Source organism: Anser anser, assembly GCF_964211835.1.
Source record: "Anser anser genome assembly, chromosome: 3".
Taxonomy (NCBI): domain Eukaryota; kingdom Metazoa; phylum Chordata; class Aves; order Anseriformes; family Anatidae; genus Anser; species Anser anser.
This window is the reverse complement of record NC_139722.1, coordinates 37,719,480-37,736,134: the sequence shown is the minus strand read 5'-3', so window position 1 is coordinate 37,736,134 and position 16,655 is coordinate 37,719,480. Positions and strand designations below refer to the sequence as shown.

General features: G+C 39.2%; 1 protein-coding gene across 2 annotated transcripts in view; it reads left to right on the top strand.

Moving 5' to 3' along the window:
- Nucleotides 1-16,655, top strand: part of UBE3D (ubiquitin protein ligase E3D) — an 82,292-nt gene that overhangs the window by 40,280 nt on the left and 25,357 nt on the right. For both annotated transcript variants that reach the window (XR_014581308.1, XM_083828289.1), the window contains exon 9: nucleotides 6,327-6,465. Coding sequence is in view for 1 of the 2 variants with exons in the window: in XM_083828289.1 (XP_083684415.1) it covers nucleotides 6,327-6,465 (139 nt within the window). In the remaining variant the exon portion in view is untranslated. The remainder of the gene's footprint in view (nucleotides 1-6,326; nucleotides 6,466-16,655) is intronic.

Here is a 16,655-nt window from a genome sequence, read left to right as displayed (position 1 = left end):
TAGATGTTGTCTATCTAGACTTTAGTAAAGCTTTTGACACCATTTCACACAGTATTCTCTGAAGAAACTGGATGTTCATGGCTTGGATGGGTGTACGCTTCTGTGGGTAAAAAATCGGCTGGGTGGCCAGGCCCAAAGAGTTGTGGTGAATTGAGTTAAATTCAGTTGGAGGCTGTTCATACGTTGTGTCCCCCAGGGCTCAGAACTGGGGCCAGTTCTCTTTAACATCTTTATCAGTGATCTGGATGAGGGGATTGAGTGCACCTTCAGTAAATTCACAGATGACACCAAGTTGGGCATGACTGTTGACCTGCTCGAAGGTAGGAGGGCTCTGCAGAGGGATCTGGATAGGCAGGACTGATGGGCCAAGACCAGCTGTATGAGGTTGAACAAGGCCAAGTACCGGGTCCTGCACTTGGGGCACAACAACCCCATGCAACTCTACAGGCTGGGAGCGTGGCTACTAGTGGCTGGAAAGCTGCCTGGCAGAAAGAGACCTGGGGGTGCTGGTTGACAGCTGGCTGGATAGGAGCCACCAGCATGCTCGGGTGACCAAAAAGGCTAACAGTATTCTGGCTTATATCAGAAATAGTCTGGCCAGCAGGACCAGGGAGGCGATGGTCCCCCTCTTCTCTGCTGTGGTGAGGCCACACGTCGAATAGTGTTCAATTTTGGGCCCCTCACAACAAGAAGGCCATCGAGGCCTTGGACCATGTCCAGAGAAGGGCAACAAAGTTGGTCTAGAGAACAAGTTTTATGAGGAGCCGCTGAGGGAGCACAGCAACCTCAAGGAGGAAGGTTGTAGTGGAGTGGGAGTCAGCCTCTTCTCCCAAGCAAGAAGTGAAACAAGGACAAGAGGAAATGGCCTCAAGTTGCACCAGGGGAGGTTTAGGTTGGATATTAGGAAAAATTTCTTCACTGAAATGGTTGTGAAGTATTGGAACAGGCTGCCCAGTGTAGTGGTTGAGTCACCATCCCCGGAGGTATTCAAAAGATGTGTAGATGTGGTGCTTAGGGACGTGGTTTAGTGGTAGACTTGGCAGTGCTAGGTTAACGGTTGGACTTGATGATCTCAGAGGCCTTTTCCAACCTGAATGATTCTGTGAATTTCAGAAAAGATTTTCTGATATTTTTTAAAGAAAAGCAAATTTCCCTGGATTTCCCATTATTATTACCTAAGCAGCTTTGAAAACAGCACTTCACTTTTAAAAAACTTCACTTTTTAAAAATGTCTTGCTCATATTGCTGTAGGAATTTTACTTTCCTGGCTGTATTTCTTTGACTGGTTATGGGAGCGTGACAATGATATCATGCTCTACATTTTTCCTTCACACATCCTGCTCCTTAGAGAAAGTATTGAAAAAAATGGGGGGGGGGGGGATAGTCTCAGCTTTTCATCTTTTTTTCTTGCTTTTTTTCAACCTTCTAGTTTGAAAGTTTAGCACATTGCACATAGTTATGTCATCAGCATCTAGCATAGTAGCCAAATGTTGCCTCTTGCTCTTGAGTAGAATTTTACTCTGTTCACTTTCTGTACTGCTTTCAGTTCTGAAACTTATGCTTGAAGCATATTAAACAGCTTGATTAGCATTCATCACGTGGTTCTTTCTCGAAAGGAAAGTTATATGAAGGTCTTGTTTTATATGTTTTAATCTTATGTCTATTTGTTGTGTTTCCATGGCCAAGAGTAATGTATATTTTGTAGCTGAAACAGAAAGGGTGAGTTTGGGGTGTCATTTTCATCTGTAGGGGGCTGCATCTTAAGTTTGGATTGACACCAGGAAGAGCTCTGATTTTTGCCCTTATGGGGCAGTGTCATTACCACCAACCCTTCTTTCTGCCTCCAAACGAGGTTTTCCTTTCCAGTTGCCCTGTACCCACAAAATGGAGTGGGTAAGTAAAGCTGAGGTAAAAGTACTAAGTCTCTCAATTCAGCTTACTCATTAGGGAGTATAGTAGGCTGAGAAGAATGTGTTTACTTGTAGCAGTTGGTTTTGCTAGATGGAAATGTCATATTCAGTTTCTGCTAATATTGTCCCATATAAACGTCACTTGTTTGTCTGGTATATATGCTGATGAGCTCCATCAGTAGCTTTTCTCTGTGAGGTAACTAACACGGATTTCTCTCCACTATTCAGACACCGATTTTCAGAAGAACTTGAAACATGCTAAAACCTAATATACTTGAGATCTTTCTTAAGAAAAATTGGTTGAAATATGCTAAGGGACTTAAAAGTTCTCAGAAAGGGGGTGATAAAGAAATAAATGGGAAAGATGGAGCGACAGACATGATGCTTAGAATAGTTAGGGTTAGTGAGATCACTGGTAGGAAAAACTGAATGATGATGACTTACAGAGGTGGATTTAACATACTGTGGAAAAAAAAATAAATCAGTCTGACATTTTCTTTTCTTAACTCAGAGCAGGCTCCTAGTTCGAACCATTTTATCAAGTATGTTTTACTACATCTGTTTGTTTTAAAGCCTGATTTCTGAAGCTGACTCACATCTCCTTCAAACACTGCAAAGGTCTATGGTGGTGAGGTTTTATCTGTCACAAAGTCAGTCTGAGGTATGCAGTCTTGTGTCCTGTGATGATTTAGGGAATCTGTGAAGAGTTTATTAATTTTTATTCGATACTGAGAGTCATAATTTTTATTGTCAAACTGGAAAGCCCAGAATCTCAAGGCTTTTTTTCAATATAGAAAAAACAAATGTTTGCAGAAAGATGAATTGTACAAAACACGAGTCACTGTGCATAAGTTATTTTTCTTTTTAATCTCACCTTCTTCCAGCTAATCTGTTGTTTTACCTCCTCTTTATTCCTTTCAGACAGCATAATGAGCTATGTTCTCAGGGACTTGTTCTGGCTCTTGTCTTTGTTCCCAAAAGGTGCAGGCTGTGCCCAGTGTACTTTCTTTCAAGAGCAGCTTAGAAGCAAGAATTCATTGCTGAATGAAAGTATTAGAAATCAAGGGAGGAGAGCACGTGCATGCGAAGTCCCTCGTGTATCCAAAGTTACCATGTGCACTTCTGAATCCTGCTGATTTCTTTTTTTTGTCTTTTCTTAGCCCTCCCCAAAACTCCCTCTGGCAATCTGCCTGATCTTAATGTCAAATTGAATTACTCTTTCTTTAAAAATTAGGATAGTGAAACACAGTTTTGTTTACATGGCTAAGGAACTCTCAACCAGTTCAAACTTTTGGCATTTGGCCTTGGTCTGGGAGGAAGCACTGGGTTGTCCTCTATGGGTACTCGCTCTCCTGAGGATCACTATCAACTGATCTGGCTCATTCAGTAAATAGAAAACAAACAGTTTCCGGTACTGGAAGAGAGACAATCCTCTTTCTGCAGGTTCTGTGAGACTAAGATTAAAAAATAGGGCTTTTGTTTTTGTTGTAACCAGACATTTTTCTTTTTCCTCTACAGTGAAGATTATAGAAAAATATTCCCCTGAGTCTCAAGGGTAAAGAAGAACAAAGAGACATGGTCTAACAAAGCACAAACTTCCCACAAGCACTTGTGTTAGATGCTGCAAAAGGACAAGTCATAAAGACTAATTCCTAACATGAGTGTTCCTGGAGCTGTAAGTGCTAGGACACACATGGTTTGTTTGTAATAAGGGAACACACTGGAATCGTTTCAGGAAATGCGCATAACTGAGCTATTAATAAACAAGAATTATAATATAATTGGGCTAGATGTTTTTATGGAAACAGTCCTTCCCCCATGTAAACCAACAGCCCTAATGCAGCCCTAAACAGCCCTAAAAAAAAATGCCCTAATGCAGTGTCAGTGCTCTAAGAGTTGGGCTTTAATATGAGGAGGCAGCTCCAAAAAAATCCTCAAGTCATGAAGTAAAAATAGAATCAGGATACTGAATTAAGTTGTAATGCTTTGAGTAGTGCCTGGAGTTCTGAAAGGTTTCTTTGCAGAGGGGCACTGCTCTGTGGAAATGCCTTCCCAAGCCCCAGGACCTTACAGTATCACCTCCAGTCTCCAAACTCTCTTACTGTGTGTTTGAAGATACCTTTTGACTTGCTGATTTGTGAAAAATTGAAAGCCCCAGTTTTGCTAGCTTTACCTCAATTTACCTGTAGCACCAGTCAAAATTGTAGAACAGAGACGCAGTAAGGAACATAACAAAGGTTAATTTCTAATTATGTGTGGAAATGAAGTTACAAAAAGATGGTGAAATATGAAACTCAATTCTAGGTTACAATTATGATGACTCGTTGGTTGCTGGCAGCTCAGTGCCTGTGATCTAGAGCTGGATGTTCTCCCCTGGCACATCCCCACAATCTCTGGACCAGTCAGGGCTTCACCTCTCGCAGGCTATTTTTAAAGAGTCCTGCTTCCTTTTAATATAGATAAAGTATCCGGAGGCTTAGCTGAAGGTTTGTACCTTTTGATTGTGAAAATACTCCAGGGTGTCTTCTGAGCTACTCACCTTCGTGTCCTAGCAGACAGTTTTTGTGCGTTAGCTTTAAACAGCTTTTCCAGATCTGTCTGGCACAGCTACAGTACCTGAACCAATTTCCAGCCACATTCTGCGTATTATGAAGGCTTTGTTGTGCGGCAGGTTTTGGCCTCGGTTCTTTGGTGTGGTGTCAGCCACGTGGGGAGACCTTATGTGAGGTACCGCCATATGAAATGCAAGAGGGTGCCAGGCCAGACACCCTTCTTTCTTCTCCTTCCCTGCATGGTTTGAATCTCCTCATGTCAAAGTGACCTGTTCACTCTGGCTTTGGGTTGAGAAAGACATAGTATATCTGGTAATTTAGAAGTGATATAATTCTCTTTTATTTTGAATTAAAAACAAACAAAAGAGTGCAAGAACACAATCCTGTATTTTTTATTTTTTTTAAGGAGATGAAGGCCCCTCTGACCTTGTGTGCACTGTGGGTTTTGCTTCTGTGTCTAGAAGCAGAAGTGGGTTATTACATACCCATAGATAAGCAAAGGAGGATGAGAAAATGTAAAGGTTAGGAAAGGAAAAAAAACAGTTAAAATTCAAGAGGTCAGTTTCTTACCTCCTTACAAATGCAGCTAAGAAAAAAAAAATATACTGACTCTTTGAAGAAAGATGTGCAAATTAAGCTAAGTAGAAAATGCAGAAGAGCTAGTAGTGGCGCTGGGAAGAGTTAACAGTGGAAGCATATGCATAAAACGTGTATATGTAAGCCTATATCTAAGAAGCCTATATCTGACTTTACAGACAAGTGTTGTTAGACTTGAGGGAATGAGTATCATCCAGAAGGATACAGGCGGAGTGAATACTTGCTTAGTTTTCACTTGCGGTGAATCTTGCAGCAATGCCTACTCTTTTATATGCTTATAAAAATTCAGCTGTTTCTAGATAAGACATTAAAACAAGCAGATGAGTTCAAGAGCAAAAGATTAGTCAGTTTGAACAATTTGTCTGCAGAAGAGCTGGAGGAATCTAAAAATGAAAGCTGATGCCAAAGTTGTGTATTGAAATCTTGAAGTTTTGGACATGGAAAGGTAGCAAACATTGTCTTCCAAAATGTAATACTTCCAAATCTGCTGAGAATAATTGGCATCTGCCTTGGTCTGGAGTATATGGTACTAGCTGGCCAGATAAAATTAGTAAATAACTGGATCGCTAATCAATCTGGCAGTTTGTGCAGGCTTGTTTCTTCCTTAACACACAATAGGATGTATAATATTCTCGTGTTTTGATTTAATCTTGTTAAACTGATCTTGTTCTCACCATGTGGTAGCAGGAACAGTTTATAGAAACATGCTTTCAGAATGTTTTTATAGGGTGTGATTAGCTCTAAAAAATCTTAATTCTTTTAATACATCTAAAGCAGAAAGCTTTATAAAAGGAACTGGGTGTGCTTAGTGTTAGTAAGGTTACGATGAGAGCATCATAAATATCAATTTTTGAAATCACGTCTGTCCCTCCTGTGTTTTCAGAAGTGAAAGGACAAAAAGTGGAGGCATTATTTTCCAGTTAGAATGCTCTATGTGTAAAAACACCATATGATGGGAATTTGCTAGTGGCAGTTAACATTTGGTTCAGAAATATTCAACTTGGAGTAAGAAATGTGAGTGAATTGTTCTAGTGTATGCTAAGTTTTCCTTTCAAGTTATGTATCTTTCTGTAAAATTGGCAGTAGGTATAAAGTGCTCTAAATGCACCTGGTATTTCTGGCAGAAACACCTGTGACTTACAAGGAGAGGAGTGACAAGCGAGGAGAATCTTTTATCACAATACTATGGCACATCCTAGTATTCGTTTGAAATACTTGGTTTTCAGGTATATTTTATATATATAAATATATTTCTTTTAATTTACAGCCTTGCTGATGCGTGGGAAAATGATTTTGGAGTTCATCCCTTAAAGTTTCCATCAGAAACTTGTCTGGAATTATTGCTGATACTGGGATTGAGTACCACCTCTCTGCCCCCTTCACTTCAGTGCATGAACTCTTTTCAGGTAAGGAGCAGCTGCTATTTCAGTATAATGGTGTTATTTCTAGGAAATAGAGAGATCCCTGGGGCCCATAAGCCCTTTTAAACTAAATGTTTATCTTCTGGTGTTGCATAACTCTTCATTAAATTATATATAGCAAAGGAGAATTTCTTTTCATCCTCAGTTTTTTCCAGTAGTAGTGAACGTAGACCAGGGCAAACAATGCCATTGGGTTTTTAAACAGTGAATCACTGTTTAAATTTATTGTTTAAAGTAGGAAAATAAAATTTTCAAACTTAGTCTGGAGTAGCTAGAATATTCAGTAATTTCAATAATTCTGTTGAAATGCATCATTACATAAAGTCGTCTTGTCTTAAAAAAATAAAAAAAAAAAGTAATGTATACACATAAGTCCTCAGCTAAAAATAAAGATTGACAGTGGTGAAAGCCGGTTGGAGCAATAGGACAAAATATGCAAGCCAGTGTATAAAATTAGTAGTGAAGCATTCACAGTTTTGTACCATGTGAATGTCACTCTATGTTACTGCTGAAGTTCTCACTATTCATGGAAATTTTCCTCAGAAAACCATTGTTGCAGGCGTGTTAAATATTGATTTGCATGATCTAAGCATGTTTCTGAACGCACACAATTTTTAAAAGCAATATATACAGGCATCTTGATTCATCATCATGCAACAGATCAACTCATCCTTTTTTCTTTTTTGATACTTGTCTTGCCTTGTAGTTACGTAGTCCATTAGCTGTGAGTTGATGCAAATCTAAACTATCAGATGTTGAGCAGTAAACGTATCTGAAGCTGTGTCTGACAGAATAATGGTCTGATAGAATAATGGTCATCTTAGCGGAAATGAGTGTCCTAAAGAGTCCGTAGCAGAAAATCTTGTACCTTCTATTTGTCTGCATTCCCAGTTTTCAGTTAAGGCAAGAGAATATGTAATTTGTGCTCCTGAAATATGTTCAGTGAAAGGTAATCTTATTGCAGAATTTTGGAGCCAGAAAGAACCTAGGAAGAAGATGGCCATAAAACAAAATCAAGTAATTGATCTATAATACGGTTACAGTGATGGACAACTGCTGAAAACACATCTAAATGTTAGGAAATAAATATGCACCTGCATTGTGTCCTTCCTTTGTATCCTGTGAACTTGAAAACAGGGAATCTGTGTATGGAGATCTCTCAACTGAACAGCATCCATTTATCATTTCAAAATGATGTTTTAATACCAAAGGTCAGGATTGTTACTGGATTGTACATTTGGAAGCCATAAAATTGAAGAATATCCTGTTTCAAAGATTGGTAAATAATAACTATTCGTACAGTTGACTAATCTATGTTTCCTATTAAGAAGTGAATGTTTTGGTTGACTAATCTAGGAGAATGGATTCATTGTCCATTACATTGTCGATAATATGTGATAAAAGTCTAAGGTCATGTACTTAGGATTTTTTTTTTTTTTAATCTGTGTAGAGATAGCAAATGAAAACAGACTGTGTGTGTGTGCTGATGTGAATCAGTAAATCGAGGAAGGTTTTTACCTCCAAGAACACAAAATACCTTAGACTTTTCTTTTTCCTTGTCAGAATCTGCATGCTTGTACTTTATTGTTCCGGGGCATTTGGGATTCATCAGACTTTGAACCATCAAACCCTTAAATCCTTGCGCTGCTTGGCCTAGAGACAAGTCAGTGGTGGTGCTCCCCAGACACAGAACGGGGATGCCTCGGGAGTCTTTGTGGTGCCTCTCCGGTGGGTTGTGCCCTGCTGATGGCCGCTGGCACGGTAGGGCCCCACAGTAGGGGCCTACCTGGCCGTGGAAGCCCTCGTTGGTCACCAGCAGAGGTGATCGCTGAGGAAGGATGCGGTGTGTAGTTTTTCCTGTGACTCCTGTAAAAATGTTTCACTTGGAGACTTTGTTTTCCAAGCACATCCATCTGTGAGGGCAAAAACCCAAAAATGCCAATTGGAGTTTAGGAACCCATGTTTTCTGAATTTGTATTTGTTCCTTTTGGCCTATTACCGAACAGATCATTCAAACTTGAAGTTCAATGGGACCATGGAGGGTTTAATTTGAAGCAAATATCACCATGCTTTGCTGAATTGTGGGGGATACAACGTCTTTCTAGGATTGACCTGTTCAGACCTTACTTTGCCAATCTGTGTGGCAAAGTGCTTGATGTGACAATATCAGATTGTTGTAATTTTGGTTAAGAAAATGATTTCAGGCTGAAGATACTGCTTTATCATTTTAAGCTGATTCCCATTGTGCTCTCACAGCAACAAGAAAGGAACAGATTTGTAGTTTTCAAAAAAAGCAAAGTTCTGAAACCTACTCTAATAAGATAATGTGGTGTTTTGCTAAGTTTGAGGGAAGAAAAACGGCTGTTATAATAAGGTCCTGGCTCTAACTTTCACTTTCCTTGTAGCATCATAAAATGTTTGTCCTGGAGGGCACACACCATCCAGGAAAATATTGCTTTATTTATTTTTATCCTTGGGAACCTTGTTTAGGCCTCTGTTTGTGAATCCATGAAGCAGAAACAAAATTTGCCTCAGCTTTCTTCTCTGAAGCTTTACAACAAGCTACCAGCCTTATCATTTTTTTGCCTTGTTCTTTGCACTGATATTCACCTTCTGTAAAGCAAGTATTAGAATTATATGTCCTAGTTTTTCTGTATTTTTTCCTGGAAAAGTTGGCAAGATCCACAGAGAGGTGGAATAATGATATTAAGTTGTGCTGTTACCTGAGCATAAGATCCCTCTGCAATCAAAATACAGAAGACTTTGAGTGAAATGATAAGTAATAGAAAGGCACTAATAGAAAACTCTGATATTTGTTGTGTCTTAGTGGAGCAATAGCAAAATGACAAAAACTAGTTTTGCTTTCTTAAGCATATCTGCGATGGCCTAGAAAAAGAAATCATATATATATATATATATAAGCATATATATATATAATGCTTATATTTGAACTGAAAACTACTGTAGAGTTGTTTTCTTTCTTTGTCCACAAGTGGCAGTCTTGTTCAACAGGAGGCCAGGTTCTAGGCCACTGAGCACTGGATGTTGAATGCTGAGGGACTTCGCAGGGAAATGACCCAGGGACGTGCCAGAGCTTTCTGCTTTCCTAAATGTTCCCACTGTTGGACATGTGATATGGAGCTAAATGGATCACTGGGGCATTTTTCATGTTCTGATAGAGTATTTTAAAATGAATCTAACAGGCAGCTGTATATGTTGTGAACTAAAAGTTATAGTTTAGCTCATATTAGTAAAACTTTAAAACAGACTGCCAGCTACCTGTAATTAAGTAGACAGAAATGATCTTATCCATACCCCTGTGTTGTTTGAGACTGTGTTTACGCCATCTCTTGATTATATTTCAGTGTTGCAGTGTTGACAAGTCAAAATCTTTAGTTGGTATACTGCATACGTGGGTGATGTTTAGGTTGTAAAAACCACATTAAGTAAATGTGTTTAGTTGCTAATCATCTCTGTAATAAACTCTGTTCTGCTTTGCGCTCTAGAAATGCTCTCTGGGACTAGCTTAACAGACTCCATATCTGTGCTGAGACATAAATTACATTTTATTTTCCAACAGCGTGCTACTGCTTAGTAACATAATATTTGAAATCCCTTTTCATTCTGTTTTGACCCTGTGAAGATTCTTCACTGTGGTTTACATCACTGGAGCAGCCTGGAAGAAAGGAGCAGCAGTAGACTACGGTACACAGCTCTCAGTTTAAAGGGGTGGGTTGATCACCACAACCAGCTTTTAAGCTTCCTTTTTTTATTTTTATTTTTTTAAATTTTTTTTGTAAGAGTGGACTGTTGATTCTAGGTCCCAGGCTGCATTTGGCTCATCTCTCATTATACCTGTGCAGTGACACTGATGTTTTCTGGTGGACTGGAGAGAGTCAAATCTTAGCAAGCTTGAGCCTGGAAACTCTAGAAGGACCAAAAGGAAGGACTAGCTCTTGATGGTTGCTGGCTGCCCCCAGGTTTACCAGAGAACATGGATTTGCTGTCCTGACTTGCACTTTGCCAGGTTTACAATCCCTCACCCATACCAGGATGCCTAGAATTGTGGGAGTAGGGTGACTGAAGTACTTCATATTTATCCTGGAGCTGTGCAGAAAGCAGTAAGAAGGGAGAGAAGAAGTAGCTGCTAGAAAAGATTCAGAAATTTCTTAGCTTGCTTTTGCTCTGAGCATTGTTTTCCCCCTCTGTGTTCGGCTCCATTACATTACACAGAAGGCTGTGTTACCTTACTGCACTCTTGATCTATCTGGCTCTCCACCCGAGCTGACACCCCTTTGCTTCAGGAATGGTTGGACTTTACTTTGTATTTTATAAATAATACTTGCGAGCACTTGTAGCTATCACCCACTTGAGATGCCGTGTACTTCATCACCGAACTGCTCAGCTGCTACTTCTCAGCGCAGTCCGGGAAAGTGTGTTGGTACTTCAGAGCTTACAACACAAAACAGTTAACACAGGGAGATGCTTTAAAGTGACAAGTAATCTCTGCTGTGTTTTGCTAACCTTATCTTGTCTTTCTCTGAATTCAAGCACAGTGAACAGAAAATGTCTTGGATATTGAATTCTTATGATGATATATGGGGCTGTTCGGCACATTCTCTCTCACTGGTATTATTGTGGGAAACCAGGCATTTTACTTCCCATATCAAGGCTCTATTCATAAGGCCATAGAGTGTAGCAAGAGCTCTTGTAGTTAAATAGATCACAGTTTTATTTTTACTGTTACAGTTGTATGATATTGAAAGAAGATTGTGCTTGCTTTAAAGACTGCTGAGCAGTCTTTATGTTCTTGATATTCTTCAGTGCTGAACCCAGTGTCACTGGAAGTTTATCAGCACACTGTCCACTTCAGTTAGTTAAGAGAAGTAGAGCCTTTTTAAAAAATAAAAATTATTATAAAAAATTGAGTTCATGAATCAAGTTTTTTATCACTTGAAGTCTTTTCATCAGCTGCAGAAACATTCTGAAATAGACAGTGGTAGAGATGTGAAGTAGAATGTTGCTCAGAAAATACAAAAATGTATAAAACCAGTATCTGTAGTAGTTTAATGGCTCTACTATGTGAGTATCAAAAGTATACAAGACTCATGGAAGGCAAAATACAAAATTACTGCTGTCTCTTTGGTCTGCACATGGTCTGAGCTAAAGCATGCCTTCACATGCAGTGCTTTTTTCAGTGTTGAGACTTTTATATATCTATATGGTTAAAATAGCATTCTCAAACTTCTTTGTGGTAAAAGAAGTTAGCTTAAGGTATGCTTCAGGAATTGAGGATGATTGCAGATATACCTGTGTTTTCTGACAATCCTTTCTGAAGCAAACTGTCGAGTAAAATTTAGAAAAATATGCTCAGCTCAGCTCCTCCTTTTGTTCCCTTCTGAGCATTTGGAGCTGCAGATGTCACACAGAACCTTTTAAGTTGGACTCCACTCCTCTGGAGTTCTGTCAAACAGGAGATACTGTGGTTCAAAGTTATTTGGGAAATAGCGATATAAAAGATGAAAATATCAAGAGAGAAGAAATAGGCTTTGAATATTTTTAAATTCACCTGTCCCAGAAAAGAAAAATAAGTCCATTTATGCATTGAAATATTATCTTTTTAAACATTTTTTTTAAATTAAGCTTTGTATTACTTGCTTACTCATCTCCCACAGAATGAATTACAGATTTGGATATGTGTATGTATATTCTGCAATATTTTTCAGACAATTAATTGGATCCTAAATCCCTTAGGATTTCTTTAGACAAACTAGGGTTTTTTAATTTTTGTCTGAAGCTCACAGTAATATAGAAGCTCACAGTAATATAGAAGCTCACAGTAATATAGAAGCTCACAGTAATATAGAAGCTCACAGTAATACAGAGAAACCACTGCAAATACATTGCATTCTGTTGAAATACAGTAATTTTTGTTCCCCTTTACTGACCAGTTTTACAAATTGTAAACTGCAGTGAGTAAACCAAGCGTAGTCAGTGTCAGCCTCTTTTGGCTGCAAACTAATGCCCTTTCCCTTTCCGCTTTTTCCATTTTTGATTAACTCCAGTCAGTTGCTAGGATGACATAGGATGGCTTCATTTTGCTCGGGATGCTTTTATAGTTTCTTCATAAAAAAACAACACAACTGTTTCCTATGGAAAGGATCCAAAACACCTACTCTCTCTTAAATGTTTGGATTTCATTTTGCATTGCATGTGTTAATAAGTGTTTTATTGTGATAATTATGTGGAATTTTAAAGTTTGATTTGAAACAATTTATTGTAAATAGGAAACAAGTGACTAAGCCTTAGAGCCCATGGAAAGCAGATGCAGTCTTTTCTAAATAAGCATACAGATATTTAATTGACTTGAAAATAAAAGAAGTTATAACGTGTGTGTATTTTTGTTTGTTTGCATTTAATAAAAGCCATAATAAATCTGTTCAAACACTGCAGAATAATTAGAGTTATGAAGTGATTTTGAGAAAATGCTGACAAGAGCAAGCAGTATTAAAAGAATTAGTGTTTCAAAGACGAATTTAAATACTTCTTTGCAGAATGATAAAAATTTCTAGGTTCAATTTAGTGATTGCCATGTTTTTCTTGTCTGCTATTTAATTGTCCTTTAATGAGGTGATTTTTATCATACCACCCAGGTTATCGGTGATCACTGTAAGCTACCTTTTCAAAAGTATCTCTAGAGCAGTCTGTGGTACTTCTTCAACACCGGGACTCTCTCCTTTTTTTAATGTTCACTCTCAGGGTCTCAAGCTGAAATAGAACAACTTTTTTCTTGAACTGTAATTACTATTTTGAAGTCTTTGTTGAACCATAACTAAAAACCATTCCCACTATTGATTCTGCATAAACTAGTAAAACAATGTCTCGTATCTGAGAACTGTTTGGCATGGATGTTCTCCATTTGCAGGGGCGTGTTGAGCTATGTCTTTTACCTCCCCTCTGTGTCCTTGATGTGACTAATCCGTAGCTGCAGGACAGGCAGGCATGCGTTTCTGCACTTTGGCGTTATGACATCTGGTGCTGCTGTGGAGATGCTGATGGGAAGGTATTATCCCACTTATCTAATGTGTGGTGTGGCTGCACTTCCTTTAATGGAAAGGAGTTGCCCGTTTCTATCAGCCAGAAACCAAACAAACTCGATCACATCTAAACCTAAGCTGAAACACTGAATGGGAAAAATGCAGGCTGAGCTTACTGCTGGAAGCATAAAATTCTGTGGTTGCTTCAGTGCTCTGTGGTGGAGAGTCAGGACCTAAATCTCCTAACCTGAGATTCAGAATTTGTCATCTGTTTCTTCCACGCCTGTTCACCACTACAGAAGAAATCAGAGAGGGCGAATCTGGGCATATCATAAGCAGAAGTAGGTTTAATTACAAAAATCATGAGCTCCTGGTGAGAGGCAGTGTACGTGTAGTACAGAGGCAATTGCCTCTTCTGGAAATACAGTTCCCTGCTGCTTGAGAGGGAAGATCTGCCTGAGGAATCAGTTCATTTGCATGCAATTCTCTCCATCTAGACTCCAGCAACAAACACCTGGGTGGGCTTCTTAAAAACTAAGTATTCGCTTGCATACGGAGAAAAAAGACCTAAGGGATGAAGTGTAATATCAGCATCTGGTGATGCATTTCATTGTAGTTTTCTTAGAAAATGTGCTCAGATATGTTATTAGCCATTTAGACGCAAATGCACAATTGATTACAGAAATCTAATTTAGATAGCCTGGTACGGCCCATCTTATCAACTCCTCAAACGGGGTGAAGATGGAACTAATCAGGATTGAAAGTGTCTTGATTAATACCATTCATTTTATTTCCTTTTGGCTTCTATTGTGGAAGGTCTGATTTTCCCAACTCATTTTGAATTCTAAAAGTGTAGCTGTTTGCTTAGGTGTTAATTATCCACTGTGTCCATGAAGTCCTATTAGACAGAAACTGAGGGTTGATGTTCTTTATGAACAGGCACCAAATGCCCAGAGTGTTTATCAGGAAAGTGTTATGAAATGAGATCAGCCAAATACCTCTGTATATGTACCTGAATATATACCTAAAGAAGAGTCTTTATATGGGAGGCCTGATACATTTCGAGAACATCTGTTTTTCTGTATTAACTGAGAGTGTCACCCTTCTGACTGAGAAACAGGCTCTGCTCAAAAGAAATGTTTAGACCCATGTAAGATCAAATAATGCTGTATGTGTTTGGTGTGGTTTATAGGTAATTCTTCTGAGCTGCTTCCCTCCAAAGCTTTGATTTATCCAAGTTAGTCTTAGCTCTGTGCAGTTCGTAATTAACGGATTGACTTGAGTGAGGAGTAAGTTCCAGTCTCCCAGCAAACAAGGTACAGAAATCTAGTTATCAGCTGCACAGAGCTAGGCAGTCAGCTGTTGTCTTGAAAATAATACTGAGTCACTGGACAACAGCGATTCTATAATGGAAATTTTTTTCCTTAAGGTTTCATGTTATTATGCTGTGTGCTTTGTGAATGGGTATTGTTATGGAAAGCTGTGATGCTGTTCATTTCCTTTAAGAGTCTGGATGGAAGTTTTGAAACTACTTAAGAAGCCCAGAAGAAATCTGAGATGCATTTATAAGGTTGCTTCTTAGTGGGTTTACAGGTGCTTTAAAAATAGATGGACTCGGTCTTACCAGATTGCAGCTGTAGGCTGTGTATTATCACAGATTACAAAATTCAGAGGGATCCTGAAAGAGGATGTCACTGAGCCCTAGCATTGTATTAGCAGGCAGGGCATCTTGCCAAGGCTCTCAGAGCAGTTGAGCAGTGTTATGTGTTGAAGAGCTGGAAATGGTAATGATGTCTTCAAGGAGACAAATGGGCAAATATACAGAAGTCTGCAAAGCCAGACTGTAATAATTGAATCGATGACTTGACTATGATAAAGGACGTGGTGGACGAAAAGGAAGAGGGTTGTTAAGCTCTCCTTTTTTATTGTCAGTTGAAAATGAGTCTGGAATGGATCTTTTGGTTAAGAAGTCAGTAATGCCCCCAGTGAGAAACGTACGGTTTGCCTTCTCTCGGAAATACAAGTCCATCATTCTGTTGCGATGTCAGTAGGGAGTGCTGGGCTCTGAGTCTGTGTGCTTAAATCATAGGTCTCTGGTCCGTGCTTGATGGCTGGTGACAAATGGTAGTGCTTGAAAGCTCTTGCTTGTTAGGGAGGAAAACTTTAAGTTTAGAGATTTTGAAAGCTAGAATAAGAAGAAATGTGGATGTGGGGGGAGGTCAAGCAGCTGTCTGTCCAGAGGCAGGGTAAAACATGAAGGAATATGGAAGAGAAAAGCAGTAGGCTGCTGCTGTTCCCATTGACATAAACCAGCCAAATTCTGACAGACCTCAGAGAGAGCAGGACTATTTCCATCGTCTCTAAGTCGCTTGCTGTTTCGACCAGTAAGAAAGATCAGTTGTGCAAATACTTGTTTGTACTGCAGCCCCACTACTTCTGAATTGAAGGAAGCGGCTCTACACATGGGCGTGCGAGGAAGTATCTCGGCGTGTACATTTCACAGTGCTCCCAAAATACGACTTGGAATACTCTACAGGAAGAAGAAAGAGAAGGGCACAAGGGTATGTAGGTATTAACACAGCCTACTGAGATGCAGCAATCATTTAGCCTTCAACGGCAAGCTGTTAATGCCTTGAGGTGAAACCTGGCAACCATTTCGCAGCACGTAGGAAAACTTGCAGGAATCCGACAAGGCACTAGCCAAGTGAGATCACAGGGAGCGTCGTCGGGTGGGCAGAATGGGAGTGCTGCTTGGACTTCCGCCAGGCTTTCTGGTTAATGTTTCTGTATCGGTCTCCCAGCAGCTTGACAAGGGAAATAGGAAATGATTCTGCCTGATGGAAAATAAATATAAAAATATTTTCCATATCATTAACGTAAATTATAAAAGCATAGGCTATAGAGGAAGAGACTGTCTTAACAGGTCAGTTCTCAGTCTTCATTATTTTTGTGAGTTTTGGCATTGTGAATTGATAAAACAAGCTGGGGAGCTAAATTCTTTCTGTTGCTTTTAGTAAGCTTGAATTTTACAAGGAAAATAGAAGAGATTAATGTTTATCACTCTGGCTACGTGAAAAATAGTCTTGCCTGCAAACTTGTACAAGTAAAAATGTTGTAATCTTACAGACTATGGTGGCT